Below are 15,053 nucleotides of genomic sequence, written 5' to 3' on the forward strand. Positions count from 1 at the left end.
GGAATTTAAAGAATGTGGTTTAGGACCTGGCAGCCTCAGCCAAGCTACACACACACATACACACACGCACACACGCTGTCTCTCCGAACCAGGTCTACGCTCGGCAGCTCTAATGAAGACAATATGGAGTGGACCACTCCTGCCCCAAGGCAGGGATTGAGCGAACAAGGGAGAAGAGAACAAGACAGTTTTGGAAAACATTAGTTGAGTGTTTCCAGGGGGAGAACAGTTTAATAAGGGATGGGGGTTGACGTGGTCTCTATTCAATGTTCACTGTTTTTAATTCCTTGTGTTTTTTTTTTTTGTTTGTTTGTTTTTTAATGTATGTGGGTTTGTGCAAATGAAAGTTTATTGTATGTTCTTTGTAGTTTTGTAAGACTAGATGACAGCGGTTCACCCCTGAGCGTTTGGTACCAAGGGAGGCATCAGTCGGACATTAAATGGAAAAACAGATTTTTCAGGGCTCCGGTTTCACGGTCTGCCCCGGTCCCGCTGTGCGATTCCAGCCTCTCGTGGACAGATGAGCACTAAAACAGACAAAACATTCGAGTCCCTCCAAGGCCCCGTTAAACATTTGTTTCTAAACGGGTCTGGAACCTGTTAAAAGGTTTGTGAAACATCTAGAGAGACCTACAGCCTACAAATTGGGAGTCCTGAAAAGTTTGGAAAATGGACGGTCACGCTTGCTTCCAGCTGTTGGCAGACGGCAGAAACATTTGGAATTCTGGGATTTTAAATGAAAAAAAGAAACAAAAGATAAAAATAAAGGCCTTCTCGTTTTGTTTTGTTTATTTTAGATGTAAAGCCAAGATTACATTCTCTTAAGAAAATAAGAGCAGCTTCTCCACCATAAATGTAGTTGAAGTTGGTTGGAAGCAATGGAAAGACTAGAACTGTAAATATATCAAGGCCGTCCGTAGCAACAGCAAACATACACCGTATAAGCAGCGTAACATTTCACATTTACTACTCAGAGTGTCCAACATACCAAAACTGTGAAACTACATGTTTGCTGAAAGTTTATTGTGAAGGTTTGAGCAAGCTGTGTGAAAGTTTTTGCTAGCTTCCTCAGAATTATAACACTTAAACCAGCAGTGTGAGGCATCCTGTGGTTTCCTTGTATTGGGAAATTAGCAGCGGTCAACATCATCAGAGAGAACCATTTCTCAAAATGTCATGGTGCTGTTTGTGCTTGAGAGACGTCTTCAAATATCCATTTGAAAGGATTCTTAAAATACTGAAATGTTTTTGTTTTTTATTGTCATTTTCATTAAAGCATTTTAAAAGACAATTTATTAGAATGAGGTTTTGCACCACCGTGTCTTTGCAGATGGATTCAAATAAACATTGAAATGTTTTCTGTAACATATGAGAGATGTTTAATTTAGCAGCTTAAAAATTATGGCTTTGCTAAACATAACTACAAAATAATGCATTTCTTTCACAGCAATAGTGGTGCCATTTGGTACTTAATGATCTGGCTACTTCCCCTGGATATTCAAGGGTTATTGCATCAACCAGAGTTTGGCAGCAAAACTATATATATATATATAGAGAGAGATGTATAAAGTCCAGTTATTATACATATATTCCAATTATTACACTTATATGTATGTATGTACATATAAGTGAGAGATGTCACTTATTCATGACATCTCTCATGATATATATGTATATATTTAATTTATTAGGGGTTGCACCAGTTAGTCGACTAGTCGATTCTTTTCTCTGCAATGACTTTTTTCTGGCCCAGTCGACTAGTCGCAATCACATGACAAAACAGATTTTTCCAAGGAAATGAAAGAAGATGGACTAGGCGAGTTCGTCCGAAAGATCAAATTGTATAAAAATGTAAATAATTTAACAAAGACAAACTGTAAATTACAGCATAGACTACCACCGCAATAGGGGCGTTGCGCGGCGCGGTGGTTAGTGCAGCGCCCCGCATACAGAGACCTTAGCCCGCGGTAGTCAGGAGTCCGACTCCCGTCCTCCACTCACTGGGCCCAGGCCTCTCCGCTCTCTCTGCCCCCTTACAGTCAGATTGCTGTCAAATAAACTAGTACCGAAAAAATCCTTAAAAAAAAAAAAAAACACTACCGGAGTAATGTGCGACAACGCGTCATGATATCAGGCTTTTTTATCCCTCATCTACCCCCAACTGATCAGCGTCACTCTGCGAATTGAAGCTTTTAACCTGGCAGCTTTACGCTCTTATAAAGATATGGTTTGACTACATCTGGAAACTAAGTCCAAGCTTCATCCTGAGGATCTGATAGAGGAGATCTCGGCCGCCGTCTGCATGTCGGTTCAGAGAGCCGCTGCTGAGTCAGCAGAGCGTCCTGCTGCGCATCGGGCGGAGGAGCAGCAAAGTCAGACCCGACTTTGTGCAACGAACTTTTCTCCGCTGCTCACGAAGAATGATCTGTTTATTGCTCTTTTATTTCTGCATAATAGACTTAGTAAAAGCGGGAGAAGGGAAGAGGGTGTCAATTTGCCGTGAAAATAGCTGATAAAGCCTCCAAGTAGTTGTGACGCATTTTGCTCTTACGTCACTATGACCTAAGCGCGACTAGTCGACATCGATTCGACTATTATCATGATGTAGTCGACCTTAAAAAATATGTAATGTTCAACCCCTAATCACACACACACACACACACACACATACATATGTGTATGTGTGTGTATGTATTTTATTTGGGCTGAATGATGGTCGCAGCTCAAATTCAGCATGGAGTGGGTAATTAGGAGAATGGGTAGGTAGTTAGATGGGCAGGTAAGATACCCAACTAACTACCTAGGTGGGTAGGCAGGTATCCACGGTTATATTGATTTTTTTGTGCAGAGCACCCAGAGAAAACCCACAATAACACAGAGAGAACCTTCAACCACCTACAGAAAGAGGCGCCCAGTTAAGAAATGAGACGTCTTTTCTGTGTGGCTGCGGCTAAGCCATGTGGCTTATTTGTGTATTTTTTGTTTTGTTTTGTCCATAATTTGAGATATATTTGGAGAATTTTGAAAGGGTTCTAACTGCTTGTTTTAGTAGCCTTCTTGCATTTGACCCATTTTTGCAGATTCTTGAGACCTAGAGAGTGCAGTATCTTTTCCCAAACTTGTTTTAAGGCCTCTTGGATCTGGGCTTTCACTTTTCTCTGACCTGAGTTTTCATACAGAGGTCTGTCATTTCCAGTGTTTGGGATCAAGAATGCTTGACTCTCTCAGCATTTCTTCTACAAAGTCATTTACCTCCTTATCTGATGCATCAGGTATCTCAATATCCTCTGACAGGGTTTCCTCCAAGAGTTGGTCGAGATCCATGGATGCCGGGTCGGAGATGTTGTTTACAGGGGCAGTGTGTTTTTTCCCATTTGGTTCCGGTCGCCTGGCCACTTTCCTTCTTGGAGGTTCCACTTCTTCTCTCTCTTGGAGCTCCGTTTTCAGATTTTCCACCTCCTTTTTATAATTAACGGAGCTGGTGGAGTACATTTGTTTCAAGGCAGTGAGCTCTTTTTGGAGATTTTCCTTCTCGGCTCCAAGTTCCTTTATTCTTTCCAAATGCGCTTCTTTCTCATGATTCATCTCAAGCTGATAACCTTCTGCTTTCTGTCTCAGTCCAGAAACATCTTCTTCATACCTCCAGCTTAGTTCTTGGAACGAAACCTTAATCTGCTCCAGCTGACTCTGCAGACATCTCTCCGTTTCCTGCAGGCAGGCGATCTCCTTGGACATTTGTTCTTGGAGATTGTTCTTCTCTGCTCTCAGATTTTCAAAGAGCTTTTGGTCCTGCTTGAGTTTCTCTTCATAAAACATCTTCCTGTTGACCTTCGGCTTCCCCTCACGAATGTCGGCTTCATATTTTAACTGAAGCTCCTCATAGCGAGCCTTGATCTCGTCCAGCTCTTGTTGGAGGGTGTCGCTTTTCTTTTTTTCTGCCTGGATCTGTGACATAAATGCTTTCTCTTTGACAATATGAGCAACCTTCAGTTGCTCTAAGTCCTGCTGCAGCAGCCTTTTGCTCTTGCGTTTTATATCGCTGTGCACCTGGGAAGCGATAATGGCAGGGCTGAGCGCCTCTGGATCGGTAAACTTCTCTACTGCCAGTAGTTCTCTCTTCATCTCTTTGCCCTTCTTGATGTACATGTCCTTGAGATTTTTTTGCTTCTGCAATTCAGATTTTGTTTCTTCCAGTTCTTTCTCCAGAGTGACTACCTTTTGGTTCAACTCAAACCATCTTGCTCTCTCCACTTCCAAGAGAGAGCCAAGTCTCTGGTTCTCTCTCTGGACCTTATTGGCATATGGTCTGTTCTCAGTCCGGTCTTGCTGATGTTGTCCAGCTCTCCGTGCCCACGACTGGGATCTCAACCCGATGTTGGATTGCTGTGGCCTTTGATATGACATATCTTGATCTGTAAACAATATCAACCTTGACTTCGAAAGCGCGTTGCGTACTTCTGAACTCTTCAGTGTTGTAGCAAGCAATGACAAGAAGGTAGAAGTTTGTTACATACATACAGAGCTGATGACATCACAAGCATGACTCTGGTTATGACATCATACAATGTGTTGTGACGTTTGAGAACTCTACCACATTGACCAGCCTCCCTGTATTGGATGGGGAGGGGGATGTATTGTTGGCGTGTTTCTGATGTATTTTTTCTGTAGACTTTTGTTTGTGTTTTTTTTTCTTTTTTTAATTGAGGTATTGCTTATGTTACATGTTACATGAGAATATCATACATATTGTCTTTAGTCACAGTCTTCTTCAGATTTGTTGGAAGATTCAATACTGGAGATCCTTCCTGCCCTCGGCAATACGATAAATCCCCAGTCCTATTTAGGGCAACATTTATATTTCTGTTTGGAGAAACTACTTTAAAATTCTGTTTAATTTAATTTGTGGAAAGGTGCGGAACAATGGCTTAATAACTTCGTAAATGGTTTTGGTGTCCGCTCTAGAAAGCAAGACCGCTAGCCCATGAGCTGGCAAAAATCCAGCCCTTGGCCGTATTCACAATTTGTGTCCATTTAGTTTCGCAAAACTTTAACAAAATATGAGCGGAAATACCGATTATACATACTAAATTAATGTACTAAAGGCAACCAGACCTCTGCTAAAACCACCATGAATGCTTCTTTACACAGATACAGTAGCTAACGTAGCTTAGCTTGCAAAGTTAGCTGGGGCGCATTGAAATAATCAGCTTCAAAAACAAAATACTACATAATATTCAAATAACACGAACTTACATATGAATAATGTTCAAGGAACAAATTTATTTGAATGGCAGCCAGTAATAGCATCCGTCCAGCCTGAGCCGACCAACTGATAAAATTCAAACTGTTGAAAAAATGTCCACTAGATGGCAGTAAAGCGATATAATGAATTTTTAAGTCTATATAACTAAAGCCAAACAAAACTGATGGAGACAGCACACTAGCATACTAGCCTTTGAACAAGAGACATTTTCTTTGTGGTTTTAATGTTAAATTTAAAAAGAACTCTTGTGCCTTGTTTTCAAATGTTGAATTATAAAACGCTTGGTAGCGTTACGGGACAAACAGACACCACAGACCTGGGCGTGGCAAAGGAGCCGTCCTCGGTTCATGTCACTGCAAGACATTCTTTGGTTTTAAAATAAAGAAAAACAAGCCTTTAGCAAAAAGAAAATTGATTCTTTTTTTTAATGGAAAAACTGCTAACACCTTAATTACCTCTGTATTTTGGTCCTTATGTTTTAAACCAAAGAGCTGCTGTGGAAAGTCCTAAGAGTCAACTTTGGCTCCAAACTGCAGCTTGCATACTCCCTGTTCAATCTTCCATGATTTATCCATTCCCAAGCCAGCTTTTATGTGTGTTTCGCGTCATTGTCCCGCTGGAACACCCAGTTGTGTCAAAGTTTCTACGATTTCACTCAAACTGTCGGCAGTTTCATACCGACATGTATTAAAAGGGTGACAATCTAGAATAGAGTGACAAGAAGAATGTTTGGAGAACAAAAAATTAAAATCAAACCCAAGAATATCAATATCGACTCTGAAAGACATTAACGATGGCATCTGCGGGTGTGTTTAGATGCCAATGGTAATGTTGGCAGAGTAATGAAAGATTCTTCAAGCTCACTTTGAATTTTCAATTTCCAACAGGGTGATTATCAGACATCTATCAATCTGGTTTTAGGACGGACAAAGAGGACTGACATTTAGCTTCAATAATGGCCCCAAGAATTGACATTATGAAAATGAATCAGATATGCTTATAAGCCTGGTGACCAACCAGTTCAAAGAAACTCTACCAATTCTGATAGAAAAGTTATCAGTCAGAATGTAAAGCCAGAATTATGCCAGAACCTTGCTGAGAGCTTCAAAGCGACCCTATGCACATAATTTAAATTCTGTACAAGTTAGAACAAAAATCTATAAATTTAAACTTGGGCAAAATAATGAAAACTGCATGTTGTTTTAATTGTTTCTCTTATTTCTCTGGGCAGTTTTAAGCAAAGGCTTACCTTCATGTTTCCCCTTCAAACATCCCTGTTGTGTACAAGTGTTGCATTGATTTGCTTCCAGGTGATTTGGAACAGCATGTCCTCCCTGACTGCACTGTAATGAAGTGCTAAACCCTTTGCTGCCAAATGTTCTCTTCAGGGTCTCATGACTTGTAGCTGAGGTGGACACATCCATTCAAGGCACCAAGAGGAGTCTGGTGAGCAAAATTTACTAGTGAACCCAGGAAGACTTTTATATCTTATACTAGGATAACAGGGCATGGACCTGGGGAGAGTCCAACAGAAGAAACCACCAGTGAGCAATGAAAACCGGGTAAGCACAAAGGAGGTGTGACACGGAAACCAGCTTAGTATAATAAGGGAAATGTTGAACAGCCGAGGGAAAGTCTGAGCAGGGAAGTGAGGGAACGAAACTAATTAACACACAATGAGCGCAGAGGGAGCTGAACCAGAGACACAAAAGGACCTACACACCAGAAGGGAAACAGGCTAACATTTCAATTAAAGGCTGAAATGAAAATGCAGGCAACGGAGCACAAAACGTGACTCAGAAACTTGACATGCAACAATAAACGTATGATTAAAGACCATAATCAACATCTTAGATTATCAATATGCAAACACTAATGACAGGTACTTCTGAAGAGACATGGGAAATAAGTGAGTATAATAAAATAATCTAATGTAAAGACCAATGAAAACCAATTTAGACTTGGTGAAAATTCAAATGAGCAAATTTACCCCCATCTTGACAGTTCTCTTTGCTGATTAATTATGAATATTGTCTGTACGGGTAGATGATCTGTTAGAAAAACAAACAATCCCACAATGAGGATTCAAAGAATCAAACTGCAGAAATCATGTGATCAATTTCTGTTCACCACTGGTTTCTACTTCTTTAGATGGAAAATGTGAATATTGCTCAATTTGTATCGTTTTCGAATTTATTTCCATGGAAGTAGAGACATGAATGCATCTTTATTTAATTTAAAGCTGCTGCTGTTTCAACAACCATCTGTTTAACCTCTCCGGATTAAGAACTTTTTATTATTATTATTATTTACATTCTTTCAGTACTCATCAAAATTTGGAGCCCAATCTCAGTTTTGTGTGAGCGACAGCTATTTTGAAAAGTACAGAAAAGGGATAAAAGATTTTTCACACCAAATGCCAAAAAAATAGAATAAAAGTCCAAAAGTGTTTGTTAGTGTTGCACAGAGTTATTAATAAAAACGTCAGGAGATTTTGACTTTAACGTATTGGTTTGTCAACCATCCAATGAGGGATTTCTTTTAATAAACAGCCAGAATCCCAAATCTCAAACAGCTAAAAAAAAAAACCCCAAAATGATCATAAATTGGATATATAAGGTTTGATCACCGAGACAAACTCTTTGTTCCTGTATTAGATTTTCTTCTGCTAACATGTTGTTGTGGACAAACCGCAGAAATTAGTTAAAAATAAAAGTCAGGACACCAAGTTATTGTCATGCGTCTCCGTGGTGTTTTAATCTGTGATTTACGCAGTGCCAGCAGGGTTAATGGAGGTTTTAATAGAGAGTGTTTGAAAGAGGAACCACAAATGTCAGGCAGTTTCCTTTAGAAGTGATGTTCCTTTAAATTAATGGCCTGGAAATTCACACCAAACTTAGGAGTCACCAGTCAAAGCAAGCATGTGCTGAACAGAAGTGAGCTCAGAGTCTGTGTGTGTGTGCGTGCGTGCGTGCGTGCGTGCGTGTGTGTGTGTGTGTGAGGATTCCCTGTGATCTTTATGAACAGTGCTGCGGTCATCAAGGCGGTTTGAGCCCCACATAGCCAAACCTAGTGAAATTCATTACACCATTTACGAGCTCGGAAAAGGAGAGACGATTGAAATTCTATCTCATAAAAGTGGGAGGGAAAGGAGGGGCGGAGGCCTTACACGATAACCGGCCAGGGGCTGTAAACATGAGAGACGTGAGAGACTTGTGTGTGTTTATGTAGTTTTTCTGTTCTCGGTGGGGTCAAATAAAAAAAAACAACAACAAAAAAAAAAAACTTTGGGGCCCCTTGAGGCGTCATGGGACAACTGGAACTACTGGACTTTGTTTTCCTAAAAAGCAATTCCCAAGTTTTGGGTTTCTTATTTCTCTTTTTTTTTTTTTAGTTGGTAAAGGTAATAAAAATAGTAACAACTGATCAAAACTAAAACAAAATATTTTCAAGAAGAGAAGTCATCAAAAACAATCATGCTGTCAACTTGAGACATTCATAAGTTACGAAGCCAAAACATTATATTTAGCCTGATGACATAACGATGCTACATCCTGCCAGTGAAAATGCAATCTGCTCGGCGAGATAACACAGCAGCAACATCCAGCTTGAACGCAAGAAAACTGAAGATCTTCTAAAGTCTTTGTGAAACACGCATTCACAAATATGGAACAAACTTCCAGAAAACTGCAGAAACAGAGTTCCTTTAAACCAGTTCCAAAAACCCAGCTGTCCAGAGCTGCCTTTGGTTCATAATCACTGGAACACTGATTGATATATATTTGATGTGTTTCTGCTTTATGATTTTGAAGGCGGTATTTGACCAAATGTAAGGTTTATGGCTTGATTCACAATCGGTTGATTATTATGTTTTTATGGTGTGAAGCACTTTGAACTGCCTTGTTGCTGAAATGTGCTGTACCAACAAACTTTACTTGACTTCATGATTTATTCATTGGTCTCCGTAGGGGTGATACTTTGGTCACACGGCCAATACAGTCTCTCTTTTCTTGTAAATTTTGTTGTAAAAGGTTAAATACACTTCATGGCACTTTTCCACTGTATGACAGGTAACGTAAATCCCCTGGGCCTTTCACGCCTCAGCCACTCCTCGAAATACATGTGTTTACATAAGCCGGAATAGCAGAACCAATGAGTTCTGCCCCCCACTTCACACCCACTCACCAACTTGAGTGTGTAACTGCCTCTCTCTCACCTCAAAGGCATAACAATGGTCAGTCAGCTTCACAATAAATGCTTCAGTGCTTTAGAGTTACCACAACTGCTATAAATGTCGCAGCTGTGACGACATTAATTAATCTCTTGCTATCCCATGCAGAAGCTCTGTTTGCACCAATGAAGAGTCACTTATAATGGCGTGTTTGGAGTGGCTCCACCTGACCTGACGTGATTTTGATGACCTACTTTTTAAATAGTTCAGCTAATGAATATTTGATCACTTCAGCACTATCCATAGACAGTGTGTGGAGCGTTGAACTTTCATTTCTAGCTGGTCAGGCGGCCATTAGGTATAGAAGAAAAAAACAAACAAACCAGGACATCCAATAAAAATGTAAAGTATTTATGGTAAGCTGTTGGTTTTATGCACTTCATCCATACTTTGTAGATGTGATAAAGTGCACCACTTTTCTTCAAATTCAGAAAACAGGCAGTACAAGTTGGGGAACAGTTCACTTCCACAGATCTAAGGAATTACACAATTTTCCTCTTTACCCTTTTTTTTTTTTACAGTGTATTCAATTTCTTTTGTCATATTCTGCAATTTTATGAGATTAATCTTTACAGTAAGTAATACAGATACTTCAGCCAATGACAGAATAAACGGATTAAACATTGTTTTGTTTTTTTATTAGAAAGTGCTTTTGGGACTGACCCAACCCAGGCCAGCATACAAGAAAGTTAGATAATCCTGGTGATGGGATTAAAATGACGCGGACGGATAAATATGGAGGGCAATTCCTCCATCTTACATAAAGCTTGACTGTGATTCAACATGTTCTGTAAAGGAAAATCATCCGCCACCGGTTCGGTGAGGTCAGAGCCTGTCAGGAGTTGTTCTTGGCTCCGTTCGTTACGCCTTCCAGCGGACGGGTACTGATGTGTTTTTTCCTAAAAGAAGGCAGAATGGATAAATGTGGAAACAGCTTTGTATTTTGAATGGCTGAATCACACAGTTTGATGAAGTCTAATCACGTATTCAACATGGACTCTGTAAAGTAGATGTAATCACATGGGTTTTTGTTTTCTTCCCGTCGTTGCTGCTCGACCAAATGAAAGACGCACAACAGAGCTAATGCAAATCACCCGCGGTTTCGCCTGCTCTTTGAATAGAGTACATCATTTGACCTTTGGTGTTGATTAGTTCAGATAAACCCGGAGCCCTGTCCTCGCTGCTTCTTCTGTTTCTCTTGTTAAAAGCCTTGGCAGCCACTCTAAACATTTGCATGAGTCTTGTAATTCTGGACCTTCTCCAAATCACCCCCCGCCCCCCAAAAAATGAACTAACGCAGTAAGCTTGAGGAACTACTACCGTATTATCTTTATTTACCCCCCTCATTCCCCCCTCCGAAACTTTCTGGCAGCTTGGAGGAGAAAAAGAAGAACAATCCACTTTTCTCTCTCCGGCGGCTCGGCTCATGTGTCATAATTGTTTGTCCGCGAAGATGGAAATCACAAACGGTTTGTTTGATTTGCATAACGTCTCCCCCCGGGGGAGAACAAAGCGGCGTCCTCCGTCTATACGTCCTCCACCGCATCAACATGTGAAGTGTCGGCGGTCAATGGCGGAGGGGATTTGCTCGCACAATAAAGACAGATGCCACCTTTTTATCCGCTTAACGGAAGAGAGGCCGAGCGCGCGGCACCTGACCGCACAGAGGCACGCTGTTGGCGCCCGATGACGTCTTCTCCCTCCGCAGGCTGCTGACATGAATGGGGAATGGACTTGTTCTTTTTTAAGTGCTGACTGGGGGGAGGGATGTTTATACAATATCGTTTTTTTTATTCTCTTCACAAAAACAACAACAACAACAACAATAACAACAAAAAAGATCTGAGTGATTTGAAAACATGAAGAGAATCAGATTTTCTGCAGATTTGCTTTTAAGTTCGAACTTCTGCTTCTTCCTTCTAGTGGCAAGCAAGTAAATATTCAGACAGCTGAACAAGCATGTCAAATGAAAGGTTAGTGTTTGATACGTTATCTGAAATATTAATAGAATTTGAGGTCATGAAGGTGTTTTGTTTAATTCTTCCTGTTGTTTTCTGTATTTGGTTTTTGTTTCCCCCATCAATTGTTTTGTTGTAGCCGAACTTGGACTGATTTGAATTGAACTGGATTTCATATCAGTTTTTTGTTTGGACCTGCAATGTTTTTTTTGTTTGTTTTTTTTTACATTTAACAAAGTAACAAACTCAAGGAAAGATATCTGGCCCACCATAGCTTTTCATGTGGCCCTCTAGACTCCAAACTACATCAATAGGTCCCTCCAGTTTTTCATGAATATGCAGAATTCACACAAAATCAACAGATCCCCTCATTTTATCTGATTTTTACTGCAAATGTTTCTCAAACTTGGCCAAAACCATTGGGTCTAAGTGACTTACTTGAAGTTATAGTCCGTGGTCGATATGGCGATTAATAAAATGTCACATTTAACATTAGCACAAGAATTGTAAAAAAAAAAAAAAAAAAAAAAGCCTTACAAATATTTCTGAATTAACGCCACAAAATCTGAGGTTGTCCTGGCTGCAGAATCAGCGTGAAAAGATGTTCAATATTGTTTAATTTGAAGACAAACGTATTGAATGCTGAAAGAAGCAGCTATTCATTGGTCATTTAACAATGGCTTTACCAATACATTTTGGCTCAACCTGCCCTTGAAGAACATTCAGAGTTTTGATAATGAGTTAGACGCCCCTGGATTAAAGTGTCATCCGATCGAGTTTATAAGATCCTGATGAAGACACTTTTTAAATCCTTGGTGGCAATGAAAGTGAATGACCGACTGATGCAGCTTCCTGTCTGCAAGAGCACAAAATCTTATCAAAGTCTTTTTGGTCTACTTTTTAGTGCAAACATCTTAATCCATTTTGAAATAAGACAAAACTAACTTACAAGTAACTTTTCAGCAAGATATAGGAGCTTGTTTTAAGTCGATAATTTGCTAATAAAAATGACTAGTTCCACTGGCACATTATTTCATGTAAAATGGGGAAAATGTCAAGGAATAAGTTAATTAACCTGCCAGTGGAACTAAGACTCTTTTGACACAAAACTCGAGCCTGCTTTATCTCCCTGATGAGTCATTCAACAGTTTCTCCTCTGCGTCTTCAGTGACAGTGAGCGAAGACCTCGTCAGAGAGAACGTATACATATGCAAATAGCCCGCAGACCACCATGGTCTCCCTGTCTCATGTGTGAGTGACAGGGACAAAGACTGAGGGGTTTGAAATGGTCCATCTGATTCCTGAGAGTGTTTGCCTCAGAATGAGCAACATCTGCCCTGCAGAGCGGCCGCCTACAAATGCCGGAGACCGGATCCAGATCCGGATCCGGACCTGCTCTGACTTTCAGCAGATTAGAATGGGGACAATGCAGGCATGTAAGTTTAATTTTTAGAAGTAGTCGGTTTGGATTTTTGTATTAAAAATGCTGTTTTTAATGACTGAGTGTTGATTTTTTTTTTTTTTAAAGGAAAACCTACTGTAAAAATTACTGCCAATTGTGGAGCAATTAAAACTGAAATGTTGGAAAACTGTTTATGTTTCCTTGAATCAATTATTCTGGTTTCCTTCACATAAAATTGTACAAATATACTTTGTAATGACTGAATGTGTCCATTGATAACGTTTTTTTATACTCAAGTTAAAATTTCTGCCACATTGAGCTGGGTTTGCTCTTCTTCCAAGCATTGGTCAGCATTAAAAGGTTGGAGGCCAGACATCATATATCAAACTATTTCTTTTTAAAATGTCTATTTATGTTTTGTTAGTCACTGAATACCTGACGATTGTGAGTCAACTTAGTCCCAGAATGCGAAACGAGCCTTTGTTGTCCTCGTTACACAGATAAACGCAGCAGAAATGAACATTTCCAAACAGGTTTGATGCTGAGTGACGAAGCTACGAGCAGCTTCTTCCAAAGAATGAAAACTAGGAGTCTTAGTCTGTGGATATTTTTTGCCTACGTACCATAAAAACGCCTTCCTTGCAGTTTTCTGCTCTCTTCCCGTGGGAGAGAGAACATAAAAATAATAGTATTAACCCTGACATAAAACTTCTGTGGCTTAAGACTTTTATGACTTTAAGTCAAATTTACTTTTGAGTGAGCACTTGTGGCTACACTGAACCTTATGTCAGATAAAAGTCCCAACAATGTTCCGTTACTTCACAGCGATGGATGTGTTCAGCCCCGTGGTGGAGCCCACGGTTACTTTAATCTGAAGTGCAAACATGAGATAATCCCTGTAGATGATTGCTGCCATGTGATCACACAGGTGTTTCACATCTGATTTTCCAGCACTGACAAGCACAGATACACAGGGGAGGACATTTTAATTACAGCGTACATGCCCGGTTACGCCCTTTTGGCAAATGTTTTTTTTTTTCTGGTAAAATATGGACTGTTTGCTTTATTGATTACACTTCAACAGTATTTTGAGGGAAATTAAGATTCTTTTGTTAGTTTGTTTTCACAAGTAAAGGTTTCTGGAACTTGATAAAAAAAAAACAACAACCTCCAATTCATGTAGATTACGGTTACGGTTTCCAAAAAGCCAACAAAGCGTTTGATATGATCCCTTTTAGCATTTCCATTAGCTGCGATCCCATTATGAGTGTACGTAAACTTGTCAATATTTCTCTAAAGTAAAAAAAAAAAAAAAACACCTACAATTTTGCAACTACGATATTTCCATCAATTAGGAAACGCAAAAGAAATCACTTTTCTTTTGCGTTTGTTAATTTAAAAAAACCATGCCCGGGCATTATCCTCTAACGACTTGTACTTCCTGTCGTCTTCTTTGTCGTTTGCAACAGTGGAAACATCCGGTTGTTGATCACGGGACTCGCGTGATGTGGAAAAAGTGTTTCCAATGCAGTTTTGCGAAACAAAGTAATTTTAACATGGCCAATTTTTTTATTTGGCTGTGTTAAAATTAGTTTTTAAAAAATCGTCATGTCCTAGCACTGAAACGTTTATCGAAAAACATGTTTTTCAGAAATTGGCTTGTTTCTATTATGATTTTTATTTTTATTTTATTTTTTTTTAAATGTCAAATTGCGCAAATATTGGTCACTGGAAACACAGCTGGCAATAGAATGAAGGTTTCACAAATCTTCAAGTGTGTTTTAAGTAATCTGAATTCAACGTTTCATCTAAACATTTTGTGGAGAGGAGAGACACCAATCAGATCTCAACTTGAGCATAAATGTCTGATATCCTTTTCCAGTGCAAACCTTTAATTTCTGGTCCACAAACGTCTAACGTACTTTGCCAAAAACAGAGAAATTTGTTCTCTCTCACATGGCTGCAAGAACAAAATAACACCATCCTGCTCCTGAAAACTTGGTTTGCGAGGGTTTCAGTGTTACATTAGCGTTTGAAGGAACGCATGTTGAAGAGTTCTTTGAGTTCTTATGAAGCACTGTATGAAATGTCCTGTCCAGGAACAACTTTGTTCTTGCTCTTTCAGCCTTGAATAAAAGAACAAATGTCTCTGATCATGCATCTATACAAACCACAACTCCATCACAGTTTTCTTTTCTC

General features: G+C 39.7%; 2 protein-coding genes across 3 annotated transcripts in view; both read left to right on the forward strand.

The window, feature by feature from the left end:
* The window catches only part of hdac8 (histone deacetylase 8), a 28,196-nt gene extending 26,834 nt beyond the window's left edge, over window positions 1-1,362 (forward strand). For both annotated transcript variants that reach the window (XM_007561759.2, XM_016676233.1), the window contains one exon: window positions 1-1,362. In XM_007561759.2, coding sequence (XP_007561821.1) covers window positions 1-23 — 23 coding nt within the window. In that variant the 3' untranslated portion in view covers window positions 24-1,362.
* A 95-nt stretch (window positions 1,363-1,457) lies between these two features.
* The window catches only part of rps4x (ribosomal protein S4 X-linked), a 33,505-nt gene continuing 19,909 nt past the window's right edge, over window positions 1,458-15,053 (forward strand). The window contains exons 1-2 of the mRNA XM_007561761.2: window positions 1,458-1,522; window positions 9,782-9,791. Coding sequence (XP_007561823.2) covers window positions 1,473-1,522; window positions 9,782-9,791 — 60 coding nt within the window. The 5' untranslated portion in view covers window positions 1,458-1,472. The remainder of the gene's footprint in view (window positions 1,523-9,781; window positions 9,792-15,053) is intronic.

The sequence above is a fragment of the Poecilia formosa genome, unplaced genomic scaffold, assembly GCF_000485575.1.
Source record: "Poecilia formosa unplaced genomic scaffold, Poecilia_formosa-5.1.2 Scaffold130, whole genome shotgun sequence".
NCBI lineage: Eukaryota > Metazoa > Chordata > Actinopteri > Cyprinodontiformes > Poeciliidae > Poecilia > Poecilia formosa.